The 23,442-nt window shown below is 40.9% G+C and overlaps 1 protein-coding gene across 1 annotated transcript; it reads left to right on the top strand.

The window, feature by feature from the left end:
- The first annotated feature begins 1,078 nt into the window (after positions 1–1,078).
- On the top strand, positions 1,079–11,636 carry ARPC3 (actin related protein 2/3 complex subunit 3). Its single transcript, XM_006099019.3, has 7 exons — positions 1,079–1,235; positions 3,876–3,975; positions 6,965–7,041; positions 8,945–9,013; positions 10,272–10,398; positions 10,740–10,834; positions 11,318–11,636. Exons 1-7 carry the CDS (start codon positions 1,230–1,232, stop codon positions 11,378–11,380), a joined length of 537 nt encoding a protein of 178 aa, XP_006099081.1. The 5' UTR covers positions 1,079–1,229; the 3' UTR covers positions 11,381–11,636.
- Positions 11,637–23,442: the final 11,806 nt, after the last annotated feature.

The raw sequence follows: 23,442 nt of genomic DNA, 5'->3' as shown, positions 1-23,442 counted from the left end.
GAGCTTGACAAAACCTTATTCTTTTTTTTTCTTTTTTTAAAAAAAAATCCTTATTCTTTGGAGCTGACGTGCTGGGTCCTTGAGATTAACCATAAACAGGGAAGCCTCTGATAAGGAATGGGAAGAAGAAACAGTAATGAAAGGGAAAGTGATAACAGGCTCCTTTGGGCTCATTGTCAAAGAAGGCTCCTCCTATTTGACAGGAGACCAAAATGAGAAGTCAGTGTGGGAACCAGGAGCAAAGTATTCTAGTCTGGGGAACTGACAGAAGAAATGGGCCAAAGCAGGAATGAACTTGTCTTTTAACATGAGGTGCTTTCTAGTAATTTTAAAATTCCTGAGCCTTAGAAGTTCGAAGCACATTACATGCAATTCATTCATCGTCACAAAACTGAATTAAGTACTGTTACCTCCATTTACAGGTGAGGAAACTGATTAGCTAGATTAATTAGCCCAAAATTACAGAGCCTGATAAGTGTAGGAGCTGGAATTCAAATCCAGAGTCCATTTTCTCAGTCATCCCTTACCAATGTGCTCTCCATTTTTGTGTGTGTGTGTGTGTGTGTTTTTTTGTCCATTTTAAAAACTAGTAGGTTCATTCATTCCCTTGGCAAAAATTTATTGATGCTTATGTATCATCACATTTTTTTTTAGACACGGGGTACACATCAGTGAACAAAACAGACAAAAATCCCTGCCTTTTTGATGTTCACATGGATGGGGAGATAAATACCAAAAGTAGTTAAGAGGGAAGACTATGGACCAGGAGTTCATGGTTCGATTCAGGTCAGGGCACCTGCCTGGGTTGCGGGCTGATCCCCAGTGTGGGGCATGCAGGAGGCAGACGATCCATGATTCTCATTGATGTTTTTATCTCTGCCTCTCCTTTCCTCTCTGAAGTCAATTTTGAAAGTATTATAAAATAAAATAAAATAGTGTGACCCAGGTAATGCTTCACAGGGATTTGTAACCCCAAGACCCATCGCCAGCTCCAGGCCTCACGCATGCGTGACACTCAGCCTCTACTTAGGGCTGGCGCGCCCCCTGGCGCCCCTTCGGATCCCCGCAGCCCCAGCAGCCAGCGGCGGAACTTCAAGGCCGGAAGCGCAAATCGTCCCCTCGCCCTCCTCTTCCGGTTCACTTCCGCCTACCCCGCCCAAGCGCCGGACCCGAAGCTCCTTTCTCTAACCCGATTCTCCTTATTGAGTTGAAACTCGGGAGACGTCAAGATGCCGGTAAGGAGCCCGAGTCAGGGGTGTGAGGTGATGGCGAGAATTGGGGAGAGCGGTGAGAAGTGTGCGTGCGCCGAGAGAAGCGGGCCAAGCCCGTCGGAGAGGAAGCAGGGTCCAGAGCGGGGGAGAGAGGAGGGAGCCAGTTCCTGTAGGATTGGGGACCGGCGAGTGTCGGTCAGGGGTACGAGAGAGGCTGCCTCAGCCCTCTGGCCCCTTCTCTCCAGTGCCGACCCCACCTTTGCCCTTTCTGTACCCCACCCCCACCCCCGACACTGGCTGGGTCCCCAAAGCCTCATGGAGCCACTAAGTCGAGGGGATGCACTTTTTATTTTTCATTTTTCTAGTCCAGGGTCCGGCTTCTCCTTTTTTCTGAAATCCCACTTCCTTCTCCAACCCAGGGGACAGGTCCCTTCCGCTTCCTGTCCTCTGTCAGACCCCACTTCCTCCCCTGGGACCGCCACCCCTGCGCTGTTGGTTTAGGGCCCCCGGGGCAAACGCTAGGGCCGAGCCTGGTTTCCACACGTTTCAGGTTTATTGTGCATTCGAGTAGGAGTAAAATTAGTGGTGGTCTGGTTCCTCTTAATTTCTGAGAGCCAGTCTGTGGGGTAGATTTATCGCCGTCGTGGTAGGTCTCCATTTTGCAGATTAGGGAAAAGGAAGTTTTTAACAACATGGGATTATTCAAACCACAAACATTACTGAGCACCTACTGCGTGCTAAGCACGGTTACAGCAGTGACTAGGGCAGCAAATCCCTGTTCTTACGGAGTTTACATTCTAATAGGGAGGCGGACAGGAAACAAGTAAATGCAAATAAAATAAAGGAGATAATTTCTGATAGTGACAAATGCTGTGAAGAACATAGATGGGGAACAAGACAGTGGTTGTAGCTGGTGAAGGGGATGGTGGAGTCTGCTTTAGATGAAGCATACCTGTGATTTAAAAAAAAGGCGCAAGCCATAGTTATCGGTACAAATATTGTGAATCCCATAGCGACCATTTGATTCCTGATGTGTTCCAGGCAGGCCCTGAGCTACACATTTTATATAAATTATCCCATTTAATCCTCACAGTGATCCTATGAAGTAGATATGTTATTCTTTTTTAAAGAAATTTTTTTAAAATTTATTGATTTCAGAGAGGGAGAGAGAGATAGAAACATCAATGATGAGAGAGAATCATTGATCGGCTGCCTCCTGCACGCCCCCTACTGGGGATCGAGCCCACAACCTGGGCATGTGCCCTTGGCCGGAATCGAACCTGGGACCCTTCAGTCTGGAGGCCCATAGCCAGTCTGTGGGGTAGATTTATCTGAGCCAAACCGTCTAGGGAAGATATGTTATTGTTTTCTCATTTTTCAGAGGAGGAGCCTGAGGCTGAGAGAAGTTAAGTAATTTACCCAAGGTGCACACTAGCGCAAACGCCTTGGTAAGCCAGGTTTTAAGCCAGTACTCTACAACCCTGTGCTCATTCCAGTTGGACACCAAGCACTTATTTAATATCTTGATATTACTCAATTAATATCTGTCTTCTCCATTAGCCTGAAAGTTCTTCAAGGATAGAGACCATACTGGCCTTGCATGCTTGTAAATGACCAAGCCTTGCCTTTAGAAGGTGCTTAGTAATCAGTTGGTGAATGAATGAATACATGAATGGGGCCCGTGTTGTCTTACAAAAAGCCAGACATTTTGTAAAAGGCAGAACTAGGAATCATATACACATTGCTCTCATAAATGTGATTTCCCCCTTCATCCTTTAACTCACACCTCCCCACCGAAGGCAGTATATATTTCCTCATTATACAAATTTGGGAACAGGCTAAGAAAAGTGATGTCTTGGTCAAAGATATAAAGCTAGGAAGTGGCAGAACAGAAAAACTAGTGCTTGGGTTCTGGCTTAACCACAGCTGATGGGTGGGTTCTCCTGGTTTATATAATGTTTGCCTATTTCTGCAGTGTAACTATTCCCACCAGTTGCCAGTGTGATGTCACTGAATGTAAAATGGAAAGAGATGCACAGTAGCACCCCATTCATTATGTACTGGTAGTGCTATTTCTGCCATCAAGATACAAAAGACATAAATAACTTTAAGATCATGGGCAACAGTAAAATAATTTTTAAAAATAAGGAGTAATGCATTTTGAATCTTTATTACCTTTGTTTTTAATATAATTTATTGCAAATTTATATATTTTAATTTTTGAAAATTCCTAAAAAGGTAACAGTTGGTTTTCATGAGCCAGTAAGAGCCAGCTCTGCATATTGTTGCCACCCTCCCCTCTGCCACACGCCCTAGTTAATCTTTTTTTAAAAAATATATTTTATTGATTTTTTTACAGAGAGGAAGGGAGAGGGCTAGAGAGTTAGAAACATTGATGAGAGAGAAGCATCGATCAGATGCCTCCTGCACACCCCCTACTGGGGATGTGCCCGCAACCACGGTACATGCCCTTGACCGGAATCGAACCTGGGACACTTCAGTCCACAGGCCGACACTCTATCCACTGAGCCAAACCGGTCAGGGCACCCCTAGTTAATCTTGGGTGGGTTACTCTTTTTTTTCCTTTGGAGAAATGTACTTGTTTGTGCTGCTGACACTTGTTCTGCTTCTGTTTCTGTATTCTTATCTGGCTTGCCACTACAGGCTTACCACTCTTCTCTCATGGACCCCGACACCAAACTCATTGGAAACATGGCACTGTTGCCCATCAGAAGTCAGTTCAAAGGACCTGCCCCTAGAGAGAGTAAGTCGAAACCCCTTTCCATTATTTTCAGATGTTGGTGTGAAGCATCTAGCAACCCTCTGACATTAAGTCAGGGAAATTCTTGGCTCAGTCCTCTGTCTCTGGTTGCTGTTGTATTTTCTATTTGTTTGGTGGATATTGCTTTCTAGACCTTTCAAGATTATGGGTATATGTTGCATCTAATAGGAAACTATCTTTGCTGCTAATTTCTCCAGGATATTTTGTTAGAAGGAAAAGAGAAAATGTTGACACTTAAATCTTGACACTGTTTCTGTTATGACTGTCAGTTCTTACAAACTAATCTAATGCTGCTACTTCCCTGTCTCCACCCCTTCTCTGTTATCAAGCTGGAAAAAAAAATTTTTTTTAATTTTTCTTTATTTCATCTTCGATCCTTATCTGAGGATATTTTTCCACTGATTTTTAGAGAGAGTGATCTTACCAGGGCCCAGGCCGGGGAGGAGCCTACAACCACTGAGCCACTAAGCCAATCCAACTAGGGCAAAACAAAACATATTCTAACCTCTTTTCCTTCTATTTCCTTTTTCCATTGCTCAGGAGTTTCAATTTTTAGCAATACCTCAATCTTAAATATATATGTGTATATATTTTTTTCTAAGATTTTTAAATTTACTTTTAGAGATACATGAAGGGAAAGGGGGAGAGAGGAAAACAAAAATCAGTGTGAGCGAAACACAAGCCAGGGATGTGCCCCAACCAGAATCTAACTGGCAACCTTTTTGTGCATGGGACAACGCTCAACCAAGTGAGCCACACCAGCCAGGGCTCAATCTTATATGTTAAAAGATGTGTCCTAAAAAACATTACTCATTCTGAATTTTATATCTGCTTTTTTTTAAAAAAAATATATTTTATTGATTTCTTACAGAGAGGAAGGGAGAGGGATAGAGAGTTAGAAACATCGATGAGAGAGAAACATCGATCAGCTGCCTCCTGCGCACTCCCCACTGGGTATGTGTCTGCAACCAAGGTACATGCCCTTGACCGGAATCGAACCTGGGACCCTTGAGTCAGCAGGCTGACGCTCTATCCATTGAGCCAAACCGGTTAGGGCATCTGCTTTCTTTCTTGGTACTCACATTCCTCCCCCTCCTCCCCCATCCCCGAACCATTTTTTTTAAACAATATATTTTATTGATTTTTTACAGAGAGGAAGGGAGAGAGAGAGAGTTAGAAACATCAATGAGAGAGAAACACCAATCAGCTGCCTCCTGCACACCTCCTACTGGGGATGTGCCCGCAACCCAGGTACATGCCCTTGACCGGAATCGAACCTGGGACCCTTAAGTCCGCAGGCCGACGCTGTATCCATTGAGCCAAACTGGTTTCAGCCCCGAACCATTTTTTACTGTTCAGAAGCTCCATTCTTTTTAGACACTATCTGAGACCCTTCGGACACATTCTGAGATGATCTGCCAACAGTATGATTTATATTATATTAGACATGGTTTCCCTGCACCCAGAAAGGGTCTGCACTGAGTTCCATTCATGGTTTCCAAGGCCATGGTTTTAATTAATAATTTTGTACTGAGGCCCTTTCCGTCCTTCTGCCAGACTGTTAGACTTGACCTTTGTAAATGTAATTGCAAGCTCAATAAACTTAATAAATCTGGTGAGTCACTATAGTCTTTACTTGATTTTGAAATGAAATAAAAGGAACAGATGGGGAAAAGAAAGCAGACCAAAGAGAAGAAAAACGACATAAAAGAATTACAGTGCAGAGAAAAAATAGCCAATGTTGGCTTGGATTCCTTGAGAAGAACCCTTTCAGTTCGGCACAAAACACCATATGGTATGTCAAAAGATGCAATTGACCAAGGGGTTAATCTGATTACCACCCTTACAGTTCTTTGAAGATTTCTACAGATAAGGAATGACCTGTTACTGTTCCCCAGAGGACTGGATTCAAACCAAATTGGAATTATGGATGAATGTAAGCTTATGCTGGGAGTTAAATAACTCTTAGCATTAATCTAATTATTTACAAATATCTTTTGCACAACTTTTATGTGCCAAATACCCTCCTAGGTTCTGAACCTTGTAGCCTCCCCACCACCTATGGTGTCATTTAAAAGAACTAGCTGGTTTTTATAAACACTGTTGAAATCTTTGAGGAAGTTTCCTTTTTTACAGATAAGAAAATAGATTGCAAGGAATACACATCTAGAGTTCAAATTCTGTTGAAATTCTTTAGCAGAGAAATAAGCAGGAATAATGACTGCTGATTTACAGAGTATTAAAACTTCAGGATTATTTTGCATTTCTGCTGTGTGAGAGGGATAGCAGGCATGGGTGAGAGATAAAAATATCTGTGTTGCTGAAACCAGCTGCCGGATACCAAGACCCTGGGATTGTAACCTTTTTAAAATAAAAAAAAGGAAAACAAAAAATAGCCAAAAAAATTGTAATGAGATTTGTCTTTGTCACAACAGTATTTCTGGCTTTTTTCAGTCTCTAGCACCTAGAACAGCTTGTGCAAATATATTTGAAGTCATAGTATAAACAGAAAGATGTGCATGGGAACCCCATTGGTTTCTAAATGACAGTTAAGAGGTGTGTTGTTTTTTTCTGAAACTCGTATGTACATTCAAATAAAATTATATTGAATGCTTTTTAAGTCATTTTATTAAAGTTAGTCTATGTCTCAGTCTGTTTTGAGAGATGTCTGGAACGATGTTCACCAAGTGTTAATAGTAGTTATTCCTTGGAAGTGAGATTAGGGTGACAATTAAAAATTCTTTGGGCCCTAGCCGGTTTGGCTCAGTGGATAGAGCGTCAGCCTGTGGACTGAAAAGTCCCAGGTTCGATTCCGGTAAAGGGCACATGTCAGTAGCCTCATTTTATTTTATTCAACTCCAAAACTTCTGTTCATTAATCTTGGATAACTTTTTTTCTTTATAGCTTTTCTAGAGGTTATGTTTTGCATTAAGCTAATGTTCTCTGCCCCCTCCCCTTGTATCTTGCTTAGCAAAAGACACAGATATTGTGGATGAAGCCATCTATTACTTCAAGGCCAATGTCTTCTTCAAAAACTATGAAATTAAGGTAAAGTACAAAGCTTTTAATATTTAAGTAATTTTCTGATGGGAAAAAGATCTGGCTGGCAGTCCGGTTGCTCTAAATAAAATGAGATTATATGATTTTAAAAATCCAGAATAGTACTTAATGTTAAGCTTTATGTCAATATTAATTTCTTATTTTTCTTCCAAAGTCCACACCACAGGTTGGCAAATGACAGCCAAAGGGCCAAATCTGGCCCACCACCTCTTCTTGTAAAAAAAAGTTTTATTGAAACACAGCTATACACATTTGTTTATATTTTGTCTATGGCTGCTTTCACGCCACAATAGTTGAGTTGAGTAGTTGTAATAAAAACTGCAAATCCTGAGATATGTATTATCTGGTCTTTGTTTCTTTATCCTACATTAACTAAGTACCTACTTTGTACCAGTCTATAATTAAAAATCCTATATGCTATGTTATTTTTTATGCACTTCTGCATCCTGGACCTGAGATGGAGAAATAAACTTCAATGACCCTGACTCTTCCTTCAAGCACCCTTTCTCCTCTTCTCTTAGTTCTTGGTAGGAATCAGGTCGAGGTGAAGGTGGTAGAGAAGGAGAGAGGGAAATAGAAAAAAATTTCTGAGCTTCCGCTATGAGCAAGTTACAAGAAATGTCAACATATTTTATGGATAATATTCTAGAATATGAAACTTTAACTTCCTGCCAAACTTTGGCTTTTTGGAATCAAACAGGGTCTGAAATCTTTATTTGTAGATACTTGGCTCACAAATTGTAGTCTAAATATTCTGTGTTACTAGCAGAGTGTTTTCTGTATCTAATGCATGGTCTTATGTGTTTTATTTGTAATAGGTGTAAATAAATAAAATTCTGCCACATTTCATTCTCGCTTGAATATCACATGATCTGAAATATAGGAAACTAGTTTGTTTTTTAAACTATAAATCTGTGTAAACTTTTTTAAAAGTATATTTTTATTTATTTCAGAGAGGAAGGGAGAGAGAGAGAGAGAAATATTAATGATGAGAGAAAATCATTGGTCAGCTATATCCTGCATGCCCCACACTCTAGGGGTCGAGCCCGCAACCCAGGCATGTGCCCTGAATGGGAATTGAACCGCGACCTCCTGATTCACAGGTCGATGCTCAACCATTGAGTCACGATGGTGGGGCAAATCTGCGTAAACTTTGACCTGAAGTACGTGCCACATTGGATCCATACCCATTCACCTTTTCCACATTTTCCTTTAGGTTAAGAGTTGGGCTTACAGAGCTCTTCAAGAACAAGTCACACGTGAAATATTGTTTCCTCTTGTAGAGTCATGAATGTTTCTGTTCTCGGCAGAGATCCTAAAATGAAAGGGTTTTTTAAAATTAGCGAACCATATGGTGCACCTCAGCTTTCCTGGCAGCTCTGTGAACTCAGCTTCCTACGCAGAGTGAGGGGCTGTTGGCCCAGTTCCTCGGGAACCCAAGGGCAAGAGGAACGGAGGACAACAGGAGCAGCTCAGGGCAGACAGAAAGGGGGCTTCAGAAGATTACATTTGGAGAATGGGAATTTTCTTTTAATGTATTTTTATTGATTTCAGAGAGGAAGGGAAAGGGAGAGAAAGATAGAAGCATCAATGATGAGAGAGAATCATTGATTGGCCGCCTCCTGCATGTCCTCCACTGGGCATCAAGCTCACAACCCAGGCATGTACCTTGACTGGAATCGAACCCAGGACCCTTCAGTCCACAGGGTGACGCTCTATCTACTGAGCCAAACCAGCTAGGGCTGGAGAATGGGAATTTTTGATGCTATAGTAACTATACTTTCGCAGTTTTCAGTTGGTAATCAAAAGACAAAGATGTGAATTCATTTGTTGCACATAATTGTTAAGCTTTGTTTAGGACTGTTTTTAAGTTTTGTTTTCCCCTCTGTAGAATGAAGCTGATAGAACCTTGATATACATAACTCTCTACATTTCTGAGTGTCTAAAGAAACTCCAAAAGGTAATTAAACTTGCATGATCATCTATCAGGAAAACAAACTACTGATAGGTATTTGGACTCCATGAGACTTTAAGGGCAAATAGAACATATTTCCTTTTAGAGCATGGACTTGAAAGAAAAATCTGAATGTAGAGCTCTAAACTTACAGTGTAGTTAACTAATCAGAGGATAAGGCTTTGCATGTATTTTCCTAAGACAGAAATCTTGAGCCAAAAAAATCCCTTTTAAACCTTTGGCTCCTAGGTTCTTTTTAAAAAAAATATATTTTATTGATTTTTTACGGAGAGGAAGGGAGAGGGACAGAGAGTCAGAAACATCGATGAGAAAAATGGATCAGCTGCCTCCTGCACACCCCCCACTGAGGATGTGCCTGCAACCATGGCACATGCCCTTGGCTGGAATCGAACCCAGGACCCTTCCGTACGCAGGCCGACGCTCTATCCACTGAGCCAAACCAGTCAGGGCAGAGGTTCTTTTTTTTAAGTATATTTTTATTGATTTCAGAGAGGAAAGGAGAGGGAGAGAGAGGTAGAAATATCATTGATGAGAGAGAATCACTGATCAGCTGCCTTCTGCATGCCCCCTACTGGGGATCGAGCCCGCAACCTGGGCATGTGCCCTTGACCAGAATCAAACCTGGGATCTTTCAGTTTGCAGACTGATGCTCTATCCACAGAGCCAAACCAGCTAGGGTTGGCTTAGAGGTTCTTAACTTGGGAGTCCAAGGATAGAATTCAGGGGTCCATTAACCTGAGTGGGAAAATATTCCATCTTTCTTTTCACTAACCTGTTACTGAAATTTAGCATTTACTTTCATTATTAATGTGGACAACAACCCACAGTTGTTTTAGCAATATTTGTGACTTTTTCTCCAATAGAAACCACCGTATTTTGCATTTAGAGTGGAAGATTTTTTGCAATATTGTTTACACATCACTACTTCAGAATTTAGTTATTAGGGCTATGGCAAGATCTTGTATTTAGTGCATGAATAAAGAAGCACATGTATGACTAACAAATTTTTTTGATATTATAGTTATTGCATTTCAGTATAATTGGTTTCTTTTGTAATTCTATGTATTATATTTTAATTATTTAAAACATTATTCTGAGAAGGGGCCCACAGGTAAAGCCTATGGGCAAAAGGTCACCAAAAATATTAACATCAGCCAAAGCTACTTAAACTAAAAAATTGCAATTGTATATTATTATCCTTTTCCCTGTAAAATATATGTGTACAAATAATTTTTTTTTTTAGTGCAATTCCAAAAGCCAAGGTGAGAAAGAAATGTACACACTGGGAATCACTAATTTTCCCATTCCCGGAGAGCCTGGTTTTCCACTTAACGCAATTTATGCCAAACCTGCAAACAAACAGGAAGACGGTAAGAATAGTATCTCCACTTCTCTCTATATGGCACAAGATTTTCTCCATTTGACTTTTTACCCCCCTTCTCTTCTTGCCTTGATTGCTGTACAATTGAGAGTGGAATCATTAGCACATACATTCTCTTACTAGTCACTCTCAAGAGATTCTTGATAGCAATATAACATGTGGAGAATCTTTTGGATCAAAATGAATAGAGTTATAAAGCCTTTTAGACTGTCATTTCTATTTCTTATCCTGTTTGAATGTACAGAAATAAATTGCAGAGGTCAGTGTCCAAATCAGCCACGAGCACATTTGTGATACAGTTTTTTGTGTTGTTCTACCTGCTCATTTTAGAAGTGATGAGGGCCTATTTGCAGCAGCTAAGGCAAGAGACTGGACTGAGACTTTGCGAGAAAGTTTTTGACCCTCAGAATGATAAACCCAGCAAGGTAAGACCCTCTTCTTTGCCTATTTAGTTGATAACTCACCTTTTATCCTATAGTCTCCATTAAACAAAACACACTAAGATCTTTCATTGCAAGAAAACCTTTAGTTTCCAAATTGCCGTGTTGTTAAATTTTGAATATGTGCCTTGTACATGGTAGGAGTTCACAGTGAATCAGAGTGCATAATGATTACACATAATTAAAATTTTTGGTTGTCTGGTCTTATATCAGGACAGATTTTTTTGGCATGAGATATCTTGAATGTATTACCTCTATTTTGTCTTCGTAATTTTGAGTAACCTGTAAGTCACTAGATAAAAAATAAATTTTACATTTTTACATGTGCTTTCAAGGAATGTGTATAATATAAGGGCTGCCAGACTAACATAAACTTTAATATTAAATAAATTCATATTCTGGCCTTACCTTGAACTTCCATTGTAATTTCACTGCCACTGTGCGTTCTGTTTTGTCCCCTCGTGTTAGTGGTGGACTTGCTTTGTGAAGAGACAGTTCATGAACAAGAGCCTCTCAGGACCTGGACAGTAACGAGAGCTGGGCAGACAGTTTCCACAGCGTGGGCAGCATTTTACCGCAAGATGTACACAGTTCTTTGCCTTTATTTCATAAAGTTTTATACAGAAGAGAGAAGAGAACATGTCTTTACTTGAAAAGTTCATTATCAAGAATTGCCCCGGGGGGCGGCGGGGGGGAGAACAAATTGTCAAAGGGTGATTTGAAATTTTCTGCAGTATTAAGCTGGTGCTTAATAAGTAATAATAAAGGAATTTCTAACATTGTGTCAGAAAAACATTATTCCTTTGCCATTCACTTAACATTTTTTGTAGATAATATTCATCCTCTTAAAGTGTACAGTCCAGTAGATTTTAGTATATACGCAAAGTTTTGCAACCATCACTACTAATTCCAGAAAATTTTCACCACCCCCAAACGATGTACTCTTTAGCAGTTACACACACCACCACTGCTCCCCCATTCCTCTCCATCCCCTTCCTCCTAGTCCCTGGCAACCACTGACCTATTTTTCTGTCTCTTTGGATTTGCCTGTTCTGGACATTTCACATCAATGGGGTCATAGAACGTGTGGCCTTTGTGTCTGGTTTCTTTCACTTAGAACCGTGGTCAGCAAACCGCGGCTCGCAAGCCACATGCGGCTCTTTGGCCCCTTGAGTGTGGCTCTTCCACAAAATACTATGTACGGGCGCGTACGTACAGTGCATTGAAACTTTGTGGCCCATGCGCAGAAGTCGGTATTTTGTGGAAGAGCCACACTCAAGGGGCCAAAGAGCCGTATGTGGCTCACGAGCTGCAGTTTGCCGACCACTAACTTAGAACAAGGCTTTCAGGATTTGTCCATGTTATAACTTCGTTCTCTTCCCATTTACCATTTCAACCATTTTTAAGTGTACAGTTCACTGGCATTAATTACATTCCATTCACAATGTTGTGCAACCATCATCTCTATTTATTTTTAAATATGTTCTTACTGATTTCAGAAAGGGAGAGGGAGACAGAAACAACAATGATGAGAGAGAATCATCCATTGGCTGTCTCCTGCATGCTTCTTAGTGGAATTGAGCCAGCAACCCAGGCATGTGCCCTGACCAGGAATCTAACCATGACCTCATGGTTCATAGGTCGACGCTCAACCATTGAGCCACACTTGCCAGGCCTTCATCTCTATTTATTTACAAACTTTTTCATTACCCCAAATGGAAAATGACCATTACCTGGTAAACTCTAATCTACTTTCAATTTCTGAATTTGCCAGTACCTAGCACCTCATATAATTGGAATCAAACAAGCTTGTCCTTTTGTGTCTGGGTTCTTAGCATAATATCTTCAGGCTTCATCTGTGTTGTAGCAGATAACAGACTGAAGAATCCATTGTCTGAATAGACTACATTTTGTTTGTCCAGTTTATGGACATCTGGGTTGTTGTACTTTTTGGTGGTTATGAAAATGTTGCCAAGAACATTCATGTACACATTTTTGTGTGGACATGTTTCCATTTCTCTTGGTTGTATACCTACAAGTGGAATTGCTGAGTCATATGGTAACTATGTTTAACTTTCTGAAGAACTGCCAGACTGTTTTTTCCACAATGGCTGTGAGGGTTCTAATTTCTCCACAGCCTCACCAACACTTGTTATTTGTCTATAACATCCTAGTGGGTTTGAAGCAGTATCTCATTATAGTTTTTATTTGTATTTCCCTAGTGACTAATGTTGACCATGTTTTCATGTGGATATCGGCCATTTGTATATCTTTTTTTGAGAAATGTTTATTCAAATCCTTTGCCCATTTTTAACTTGAATTATACTAGACGCTTGTCAGATATGTTTGCAGAAATGTTTTCCCATACTGTTCTGGTTTTTCTCTTTCTTGATTATGTCCTTTGAAGTACAGATGTTTTTAATTTGGGTGAAGTCCCATTTGTTTATTTTTTCTTTGGCCACTTGTATTTTTGGTGTCATATCTAAGAAACCATTGCCTAATCCAAAGTGTTGATTTATGCATAATTTATAAGCACTTTATACTTTTAGTTCTTATATTTAGGTCTCTGACCTATTTTGAGTTAATTTTCATATCTATAATAATAAAAGCATAATATGCTAATTAGACTGGACATCCTTCTGGACGAAGCCAGGGCTGTGAGGGAAGCCGGGAAGCCGGGTCCCGAGTGCCTGCCGGCAGCCAGAGGGAAGCCCGGGTCCCGCATGCCAGAGGGAGACTGCTGCCCACAGCCAGGGGAAGGAAGGCCTGCTCTTGCACGAATTTTGTGCATCGGGCCTCTAGTGTGATGTAAGTAGGAGTCCAGCTTTATTCTTTTGCATGTGGCTACCCACTTGTCCCAGCACCATTTGTTGGAAAGACTATTTCCCTTTTAACACATTGCGTACCGCATAGAAATCTCTAAGACATACGCCAGGGACTGCACGTTTTGGGGCAAACTGCACGTTATTTAAATCATCATAATGCACTTTAGGTGTTGTTTTTCAATAATTATAACATTTTTATTTACAAAAACAAACAAAGTTCCTAGTACTTTTTTAACGTATGGTACTGCGTAAAACATTTTCCTCTATGAAGAGGGACCAAACAAAATTTACATAAGTATCTAGATTCGCTCCTTTTTCCATGGGCGTGAAAAACGAGAACACTCGTGAGTGGTCCTTAACAGATGGCGCTCGAAACACGAGAAAACTCCTGAGCGGTATGAAATGTGTTAAATTATCTTGGCCCCCTTGTCAAAAATCAGTTAACTATAAATGTATGTGTTTATTTCTGGACTCTCTTATCCATCCTTATGTGACATTCACTTTTATAGCTGGCAGGTTTTTAGCATTTATGAAGTTTTCATTATTTGGCTGACAGAAGTAGATATTATGTGGGTTCTTCCAAAAACATAAGAGACCACGTATTTCCTGGTAAAAGTTATAAATTAGATATTTCAGGAAGTGCCTTGAGTCCTTTGGACATAAAGTTACTGACTGCTATATCTATCACACCTGTATGTGTTTGCCTTTTATTTTAAGAGGCTGTTGTGCCCTGGCTGGTTTGGCTCAGCAGTTAGAGCACCATCCCCAGGACCAAAGGGGCAATTCTGGTCAAGGGCACGTACCTCTGTTGCAGGTTTGATCCCCAGCCCGGTCAGGAGGCAGCCAATGGATGTGTCTTTCTCAACATTGATGTGTCTCTTCCCCTTTCAGGATTTGTCCATGTTATAACTTCCTATTGAAGTTCTCTTCCCCCACTTCTCTCCTTCCACTCTCTCTAAAAATCAATGGAAAAAATATCCTTGGGTGAGGATTAAAAAAAAAAAAGGCAGTTGTTTCAGGATCAATATTAAGATAGTGTCTGTCCACAAGCACAGGGTGCCTTAGAGGTTTTGTGTTTTTTTTGAATCTGGAAGTAGTCCCTGCATGTTCAGGGCAGTCATATAAGGGTGTCATAGGGGACCCCTAATAGGCACCTCCTATTTTCCTGCTTCACCCTCCTTTGCATTTGGCTCTCATCCTCATAGTGTCTAGACCAGTGGTTTTCAACCTTCTGGCCCTTTAAATACAGTTCCTCATGTTGTGACCCAACCATAAAATTATTTTCATTGCTACTTCATAACTGTAATGTTGCTACTGTTATGAATCGTAATGTAAATATCTGATATGCAGGATGGTCTTAGGCAACCCCTGTGAAAGGGTCATTCGACCGCCAAAGGGGTCGCGACCCACAGGTTGAGAACCGCTGGTTTAGATGCTCCTGCATCCCTGGGCTTGGCAGGAAGAAGGGGTACACTAGCTGAGAGCCCAAAGACTTGCACTTGTGTCTCCTTGGCTTCCAGCTACAAAGGAAGATTTTAATTGAGCCCATTATGACTCTTATTATCTGTGTTGTGCTACCAAGGACAAAGGGAAGCACTATAGGATCAGAGCAAAGTTTAAAGTTGTATTAAAACTAGAGTTTACCCTGATGCTCAGTCAACTAGAGTATTGCCATTTTGGCTTTATGGGTTAATATGTAGTTTTAATGTATGAGTTAAATACTCTTGAGCAGCGGTCGCCAACCTTTCGGACCTCACCGACCACCGGTTGGCGACCACTGCTCTTGAGCATCTGTTCACTGAAAATCTGAATTAGGAACTGAGTACCATATTTTACATACAGTATGGGAATGTCAAAACATACTCTAGATCAGGGGTGGGCAAACTTTTTGACTCGAGGGCCACAGTGGGTTCTTAAACTGGACCGGAGGGCCGGAACAAAAACATGGATGGAGTGTTTGTGTGAACTAATATAAATTCAAAGTAAACATCATTACATAAAAGGGTACGGTCTTTTTTTTTAGTTTTATTCATCTCAAACGGGCCGTCATTGCCCACGGCTGCTCTAGATACATGCAAGACAATCTTGAAATCAAAAGTGTTTGGTGGGTTTTTATAATTTAAACTAGTGGCCCAGTGCACAGATTTGTGCACATTGAAAGGAAATTAATTAGAAGAAATATTTTAATATCGCTATTCACCATTTCCCTATTGTCAACAACACTGGCTTCTTTCGGCTTCAAAGGTACGTTGTACCAATACTTGTTCTTCAGACATATTCTGTCACTGCCGCCACTTTCTTTCAGCTTCAGAATGTCAACAAAACAACCAAATTCACAATCGACAATGACAGATCGAAACACGCGTGCAATTGGCGCCAGCGAGAACTTTATATATATCACGCATGCGCCAGTCAACATTTATTTTTAAATTGCCATTGCGCGTCATATGTACCAGCTGGTCGGTTGGTCGGACAGAAGGATGGACAGTCAGTCACTTAGCCTTTTATATATATAGACTAGAGGCCCAGTGCACTGATTTGTGCACTGGTGGGGTCCCTTGGCTTGGCCTGTGGGGATTGGGCCAAAACCAGCAGTCCAACATCCCCTGAGGGATGTAGTAGTGCTCGAAGTGGCAGGCGGCCAGGGAGGACCCCAGCCCAGGCCAGGCGCCACGCCGCTCCCACTCATCCTGTCCCTGCTGTGCCTGCCACCACCACTGCTTGGTAGGCTTGCTGCCGCACCACTGCAGTCTCCACGCACCCATCCTAGGGCGATACTGGGGCGCCCATGACCAAGAAGCAGCCGTGGACTCACGCCCAGTCAGTCCTGATGCTGGTCCTGATCCTGGTCCTGATCCTGGCCCCAGTCCAGATGGGGGAGGGGCACGCAGGGGAAGTGTTCATAGGAGAGGCTCGAGCCAACACAGCTGTGCTTTCCAGACGTGAGCCTGGCATCTGGCGCCCGTTGGTCAGCTGGACAGACTCCTGCTATGGGAGCACACTGACCACCTGGGGCAGCTCCTGCGTTGAGTGTCTGCCCCCTGCTGGACAGTGTGCATCATAGTGAACGGTTGACCAGTCGCTTAGGGTTTTATATATATAGACTAGAAGCCCATTGCACGAAGACTTGCGCAATAGGCCTTCCTTTCCCTGGCTGCCGGCACCGGGTTTGGTCCAGCCGCAGTGGAGAAGCTAAACCTCAAGGCTTCTCCGCTGTGGTCAGTCTTCGGCCAGAGCCTTCAGTCTTCACTTCATGCCTGCATGCAAATTGACTGCCATCTTTGTTGTGTTAATTTGCATACTCATCCTGATTGGCTGGTGCATGTAGTGGAGTGACACCAATTTGCATGTTTCTCTTTTATTAGTGTAGATTATTATCTAAAATCAAATTCTGGCAGTTTGGGTTGGAACTTCTGTTACAGACTCTCAGATATGTCAGAAAGGAAGAAAGAAAGCCACCGTGATCCATAAAGAATAAAGGTTTGTTCCTGAAAAACATGTTTTTAATTGTGGAAACTTTGTGATAGAAATCAACTCTCTGTGGTGCATGTCCCATTAGTGCCAGCAGGGGGAGCATGGACACTAAGAGCCAAAAGCCTGGCTCCTAGAATATTTCTCCTTGGTGCTGCATAATGTAGGTGTTTTGTTTTTTAATGCACTTGAGAGGACAGTTTCCAAAGGATTTAGAATAAGTTATGCAAGAAGTATAACAATGGATTTAAAAGAACAGCTTTAATCAACATGTAATGCTGACATTAAAAGAAGACTGTTACAGCCCTAGCTGGTTTGGCTCAGTGGATAGAGCGTTGGCCTGCGGACTGAAGGGTCCTGGGTTTGATTCTGGTCAAGGGCACATGCTGAGTTGCAGGCTCGATCCCCAGTAGCGGGTGTTCAGGAGGCAGCTGATCAATGATTCTCTGTCGTCATTGATGTTTCAGTCCCTCTCCCTCTCTGAAATCAATAAAACATTTTTTAAAAAGTATAACTTTCTTTAAAAATCTAATATTTGGCTCAAAACTACCACACTCATTTATTAATTCTGTTTTTTTCTTTTAAAGATTTTTTAAATTGATTGTTAGAGAAGAAGAAGAGAGAGAGAGAGAGAGAGAGAGAGAGAGAAACATTTATTTGCTGCCTCCTGCATGCCCATGCCCTCTACCGGGGAATGAGCCACAACCCGGGCATGTGCCCTGACTGGGAACCAAACCACAACCCTTCATACACGGGATGACATCCAACCAACTGAGCCACACCAGCCAGAGCACAAGGTACGACCTTTTAGGGAAGGCAATTTAGTAATAATCATAAGACTTATTTTGATTTGTTTTAGGGTTTTTCTTTTTTTTTTAATTTCGTAACATTTTAAAATGCTCATTCTCTTTGATCCAGCAACTCCAGTTCAAGCATTGTTGAATACTGAAACACACACACACCTGGAAATAATTTAGTCATTTTTTAATAGAGAATTGGATAAATAAGTTATAGTACATCCATAAAAGCCATTATAAAAAAATAAGGAGCTCTCTCTGTCCTGTCATGGAAAGATGCCTTATAAAAAAAGTTGAGGACTTTCAATATGATTCCATCCTTGTTTACTTAATTAATTGTATGTACTCCAGGGAAAACTGGGAGCTTATGCATCAAACTGGTAACAGTGATTTTCTTAGGGCAGGAACAAAGATTGTTCTGAGTCATATGTACTATAATTCAGTAAGATATTTGTGATCTTCATAACCAGGGGGGGAATCTTTTTTACAAAAGATAGAAAATAACATTTTAGAAAAAAAAAATTATTAGCCAAAAACAGGCTGAGGACCAGAGTCACCTTGTCCTTTTTTCTTAAAGCATCCTGTTTATATTTATCATTTTAGTATGCCACTCATTACTGTCATGTGTTGAAAGATTACAGTCCAGGGAAATACTCAAACAAGATTGATGAGAACTGTTTTATTCTGCATTTTCCTTTTCTCTGCAATTACCAGTACTGAAGACTTTCATAAAAAGTTTGGAGCTGTGTCCAGAAAAGGAAGGACTACTATTACACGAAAAGCCATTTGGTTTGTTTCCCCTTCATTTTGTTTATAGAAGTTTGGAAGACCATTCCATTAGGAGAGTGTAATGTTAGGGCCGCATCTGTTCTGTGTTGATTTTGAGATAAAACATCCATCATGATTTTCCACTTTGCTTTAACAGTGCAGCTCTGATTTATAGGTTTGGTCTGGCAGTTGTACTAAACACTTTGCAGTCTTAATTCTATTTAACCCTTGTAAGAACCTTGGTGGCAGATCTAAGTACTTTTCCCCATTTCTAGGTGAAGGAAGCCGGTGTGTGATATCACTTGCTATAATATAATTAATATCACACACCTGGAAGCTGGCAGAAATGGCAACTAAAGCCAAGTCTTCCTGAATCCAGGGGCTGGCCCTCTCAGCCATTATAAGATGGTCATTTTGCTCCATGGATATTTTTAGTAACACATTCAGGCAACAAGATCAGGAGATTGTATTGTTCCTTGTGCTGTGCCAGCTGTTGAAAGGATGTTCAAGAAATGTACAGGTGAACTCTGCTGTCAGGAACTTTCCCATCTGATGAGAAGTATATACATCAAGACAGAAACCAAGAAACACGGAACGATGAACATGACTGCCCAGCCCTGGAGAAGCCCAGAGAAAGGGCAGGCTGTGATTGCTGAAGTCAGTTGGGGAAGATTTAGGGAAGATGACACTCTGAGCTCATCTGAACAAGTGAGCCAAATTAGGCAGGCTACATGGGCAAGGGGTAAATTGGGCTATGATCAAGCCTGGCATGGAGGAGACCTTAGGGCAAAGAATCTGGTGGGGAAGAAGCTGCCCTCGCAGGAGGTACTTAATGCCCCATAATTTTTGAGAGTAAGGGTCAGGCTAAGAAAACTATTTTATTGGTAATCCAAAGGACTTGATAGATTGTCCACACTCAGACACAACTCTGCTTTTACCCACCACTATGAGAACTGTTGGCCTGAGCAAACATCACTTTTCCTGCTCAAAGTTTTCCTGAGATACAATTCACATACCATACACATTTAAAGTGTACAATTTGATTTTTTTAGCCTACTACATTATTTTTATAACGAATTTCATTTTAACTATCTTAAGTGTACAATCTAGTGGCATTAATTAGAATTATAGTGTGCAACCATCACCATTATCTAATTCTAAAACTTTCATTACCCCAAACAGAAACTGTACCATAAAAGAGTATCTCCCCATTCCTCCTCCCCCAGCCCCTGGGAACCTCTAATCTACTTTCTGTCTCTGGATTTCTAGATACTTCATATAAGGAGAATCATACAATTATTTGTCCTCTTGTGACTGGCTTCTTTCACTTAGCTTAATGTTTTAAGTGTTCATCCATGTTGTAACATGTATCAGAACTTCATTCCTTTTGATGGCTGAATAATATTCCATTGTAGGATATACCACATTTTGTTTATCCTTTCATCTGTTCATGGGTTGTTTTGGCCTTTTGGCCATAGTGAATAATATTGTAACGAACTTTGGTGTACAAGTATCTGTTCCAGTTCCTGCTTCTCGTGATGTTTTAAAGAAATCATTTGCCATTGTATCTCAAGACCCTGTAAGACTTCTTCCTAAATCACTATCTGGCTGTCTTATATTGCCATTGAAATTGGGCAATGCATCATTGTAGCCCCTGTGCCTGCATACAGTAGGCACTCAAGTATATATTGAATGAATGAAGATTTTGAAAGCCAAGACAGTAAATGTAAATACCTAGTAAATGTTCACTGACTTATTTAAATTTTCTTTAAAAAATATTTTTATTGATTTCACAAAGGAAGAGAGAGGGAGATAAAAACATCAATGATGAGAAAATCATTGATCAGCTGCCTCCTGCACACTCCACACTGGGATCAAGCCCACACCCCTAGTACGCACCCTGACTGGGAATTGAACCGTGACCTCCTGGTTCATAAGTCGACGCTCAACCACTGAGCCACGCTGGCTGGGCAACATTTAGATTTTCAAGCGGAGTGGCAAGAAGATAAAATCAGGATTTTTATAAGTTTGCATTAGTTACAATGCATCAGATGATTTGGAGGGTAGATAAATGGGAGGGAGCTATCCCTGGGAGTAAGAATCAGCAAAGAATCAATCTAAGAGGTTAATCAGAATAAGAGGTTGATCAGTAAAACCTGGGACTCAGAGAAAGGAATTTCTTCGTGTTGTTACTAGTATTAAAGTCTCCAGAAAACTTTATGGCAGTTGACCTCTGACTGGGGCAAGCCCTCTTGGTTTTGCATTTGTGGTTGAATGAGTCAGTTGCCATCGCCTTAGTTGTCTGACCATCTCATAAACAAAATGTCAGGACTTAGAACTCCAGAATACATTTTACTGCAGAGAGGGAAAATCATTTGGAAAGATGGCCGTATGTATTTTCTCCAGTTGTTCTGGCAAATTCTTTGTCCTGAAGTTCCTTTCCACTGAAAGGAAGGCTATCACTGCCAGGAGACACTTAAGAGATGTTAAGTAATGTTTCCCTTAGAGTAATTTACAAGTGTTGTGTTTTTCCCCATGGTACAAAAGACAGATCTAAGAAAAACGTCTAATGCAGCTGGGAGATTTTCATTCTTAGGAGGCTGCTGGGCGTTCAGAAATGAACTTAAGTGGAGCAGAACATTTACATTAATAAATTGTTCCTTTGCAGTGGTTCTCAACCTTCTGGCCCTTTAAATACAGTTCCTCATGTTGTGACCCAACCATAAAATTATTTTCGTTGCTACTTCAAAACTGTAATGTTGCTACTGTTATGAATTGTAATGTAAATATATGATATGCAGGATGGTCTTAGGTGACCCCTGTGAAAGGGTTGTTCGACCGCCAAAGGGGTCGCGACCCACAGGTTGAGAACTGCTGCTTTAATGTATCTGATTCAACACCCCAAGGTATCCGGTATCCACGTCATTTTGCATCTGTTAAAGTGGCTAACCTAAAGGTTCACAGCCAGCTGTCTACTTGTCAATTACAGGCCTCATTTCTTCGCCCAAGAAAGGAAGAATGAATGTGAGATAATTTCTAATGTCCGCTCCAATTCCAAAGTTATCATTTCAGAAGATGATTCCATGAGAAAAAGGAAGCCTTGTCCCCTGGCTCTATCTGTGTGTCCTGAGTTGCTATACATGTATCGCTATATGTCCTTTGAATAACATTCAAGTCAGTATGATCTGACTTACATTAGATTACTAATCATTAAGGGAATTTAACCTTGGAATCCATTCTACTTGGAGGCAATTGATTTTAAAGAGGATTGTAAAAAAAAATTCCGGAGAAGGTAGATTCTCCTTTGTCTCTTTATTTTTTCTCTATAAACCTGCTAAAGTCCACAATTTATGTTGTACATTCTATGAGTTTTGACAAACATATAATGAATGACACGTGTCCACCATTATAGTATCAGATAATTTCACTGCCATAAAAATCACCTGTGTTCCATCTATTCCTCTCTCCTCCCTAACCCCTGGCAACCACTGACCTTTTTACTGTCGTCTTTTCCAGGATGTCATATAGTTAGAATCTTACAGTATGTAGCCTTTTACTTTGGCTTCTTTCAGTGCATTTAAGTTCCTTCCATCTCTATATGACAAATCTGTCTGTAGTGCTAATTGAACATTAATATGCAAAGACCATCAGTTTTAACAGTTATTGGCAAACTTGCAAAATTTAAGGACCAAAGCCAGAAACTATATTATTTTCTTGCTAATCCAATATGTAGGATAAAAGTCTTTCTTAAATACATTAATATAATTAAAAATATTAATGCATTATCTTTTTGTATTGTAGTATCAGTTTTATTTTTCATTAAAATTGTGCTGGCATCATTATTTCAATGAAGTTTAATAAAATAATATTTCACTGTCTGATTTTTCCCAGGCCATTATTAGTCATTTCAGGATTATTACTGAAAGTAGGTTTTTTTGTTTGTTTGTTTTGTAAAAGTGAGGGGTGGCCAAGAGAATGACAAGTCAGACTGGTAGAAAATATTTGCAAAACACGGAGCTGATAAAACAGACAAACACTGTTACCCAAAATATACAAAGAACCCTTAAAACTCAGTAGGTAAGACCATAACCCGATTGAAAGATCAGAAAAGGCGCTCAACAGAAACCTCACCAAAGAAGCCAGCTACACAGGTGGACTAGGGAATTGCAAATTAAAACAACACATATTAGGATGGCTAAAGCTCAACCTCGCCTTGATTCACTCTGAGCTAGTGATTCGTTTCATTGGGCAAAAGCAAGCCCTTCTACACCAAGGGAAGCCCGGCCCCAGCAGGTCCACTTAACAGCCCAGAGGAGGGGGCGTGGTGCCCTCAGCCCGGCGCGCCTGCGTTACTCAAAGCAGTTAGGACTGTCCCTGGCGCCTGATTAAAATATTTAAATACAGCTGTTAAGGATCACACACAACCTACGATATTAATTTTTATTTATCATAAATGTTTAGACATTATTATGAATTTCTGAGACACACAAATTCCTCCCGTATTCATTTCAATTGAACATGTATTTACACTCAGGTGCCTTTTGTCCTCAGCGCACTGTAAGTCCCCAATAAAGTGTGCAACTTAACATAATGATGCGGCTTTTGCTAGAACAAAGCAAACCGAAAACCAAATCATTCCACCTGTAAGGGGGCGGGGAAGAAACCGAGGTATTTATTCAGGCAACTTCAGTAGTCGCCTATTTTCCTGGGGGCGGTGCCACTGGTGGACCCG

The sequence above is a fragment of the Myotis lucifugus genome, unplaced genomic scaffold, assembly GCF_000147115.1.
Source record: "Myotis lucifugus unplaced genomic scaffold, Myoluc2.0 scaffold_256, whole genome shotgun sequence".
In the NCBI taxonomy this organism is placed as follows: Eukaryota; Metazoa; Chordata; class Mammalia; order Chiroptera; family Vespertilionidae; genus Myotis; species Myotis lucifugus.
The sequence above is the reverse complement of the archived record's forward strand: the minus strand, read 5'-3'. Positions and strand labels throughout refer to the sequence as shown.

Bases quoted from the DNA above. Each gene is read 5' to 3' on its own strand.
- ARPC3 (XM_006099019.3), top strand. The intron at 10,399-10,739 runs GTAAGAATAGTA...TGCTCATTTTAG, and splicing joins TGCAAACAAACAGGAAGACG to AAGTGATGAGGGCCTATTTG. The intron at 10,835-11,317 runs GTAAGACCCTCT...CCCTCGTGTTAG, and splicing joins AGAATGATAAACCCAGCAAG to TGGTGGACTTGCTTTGTGAA.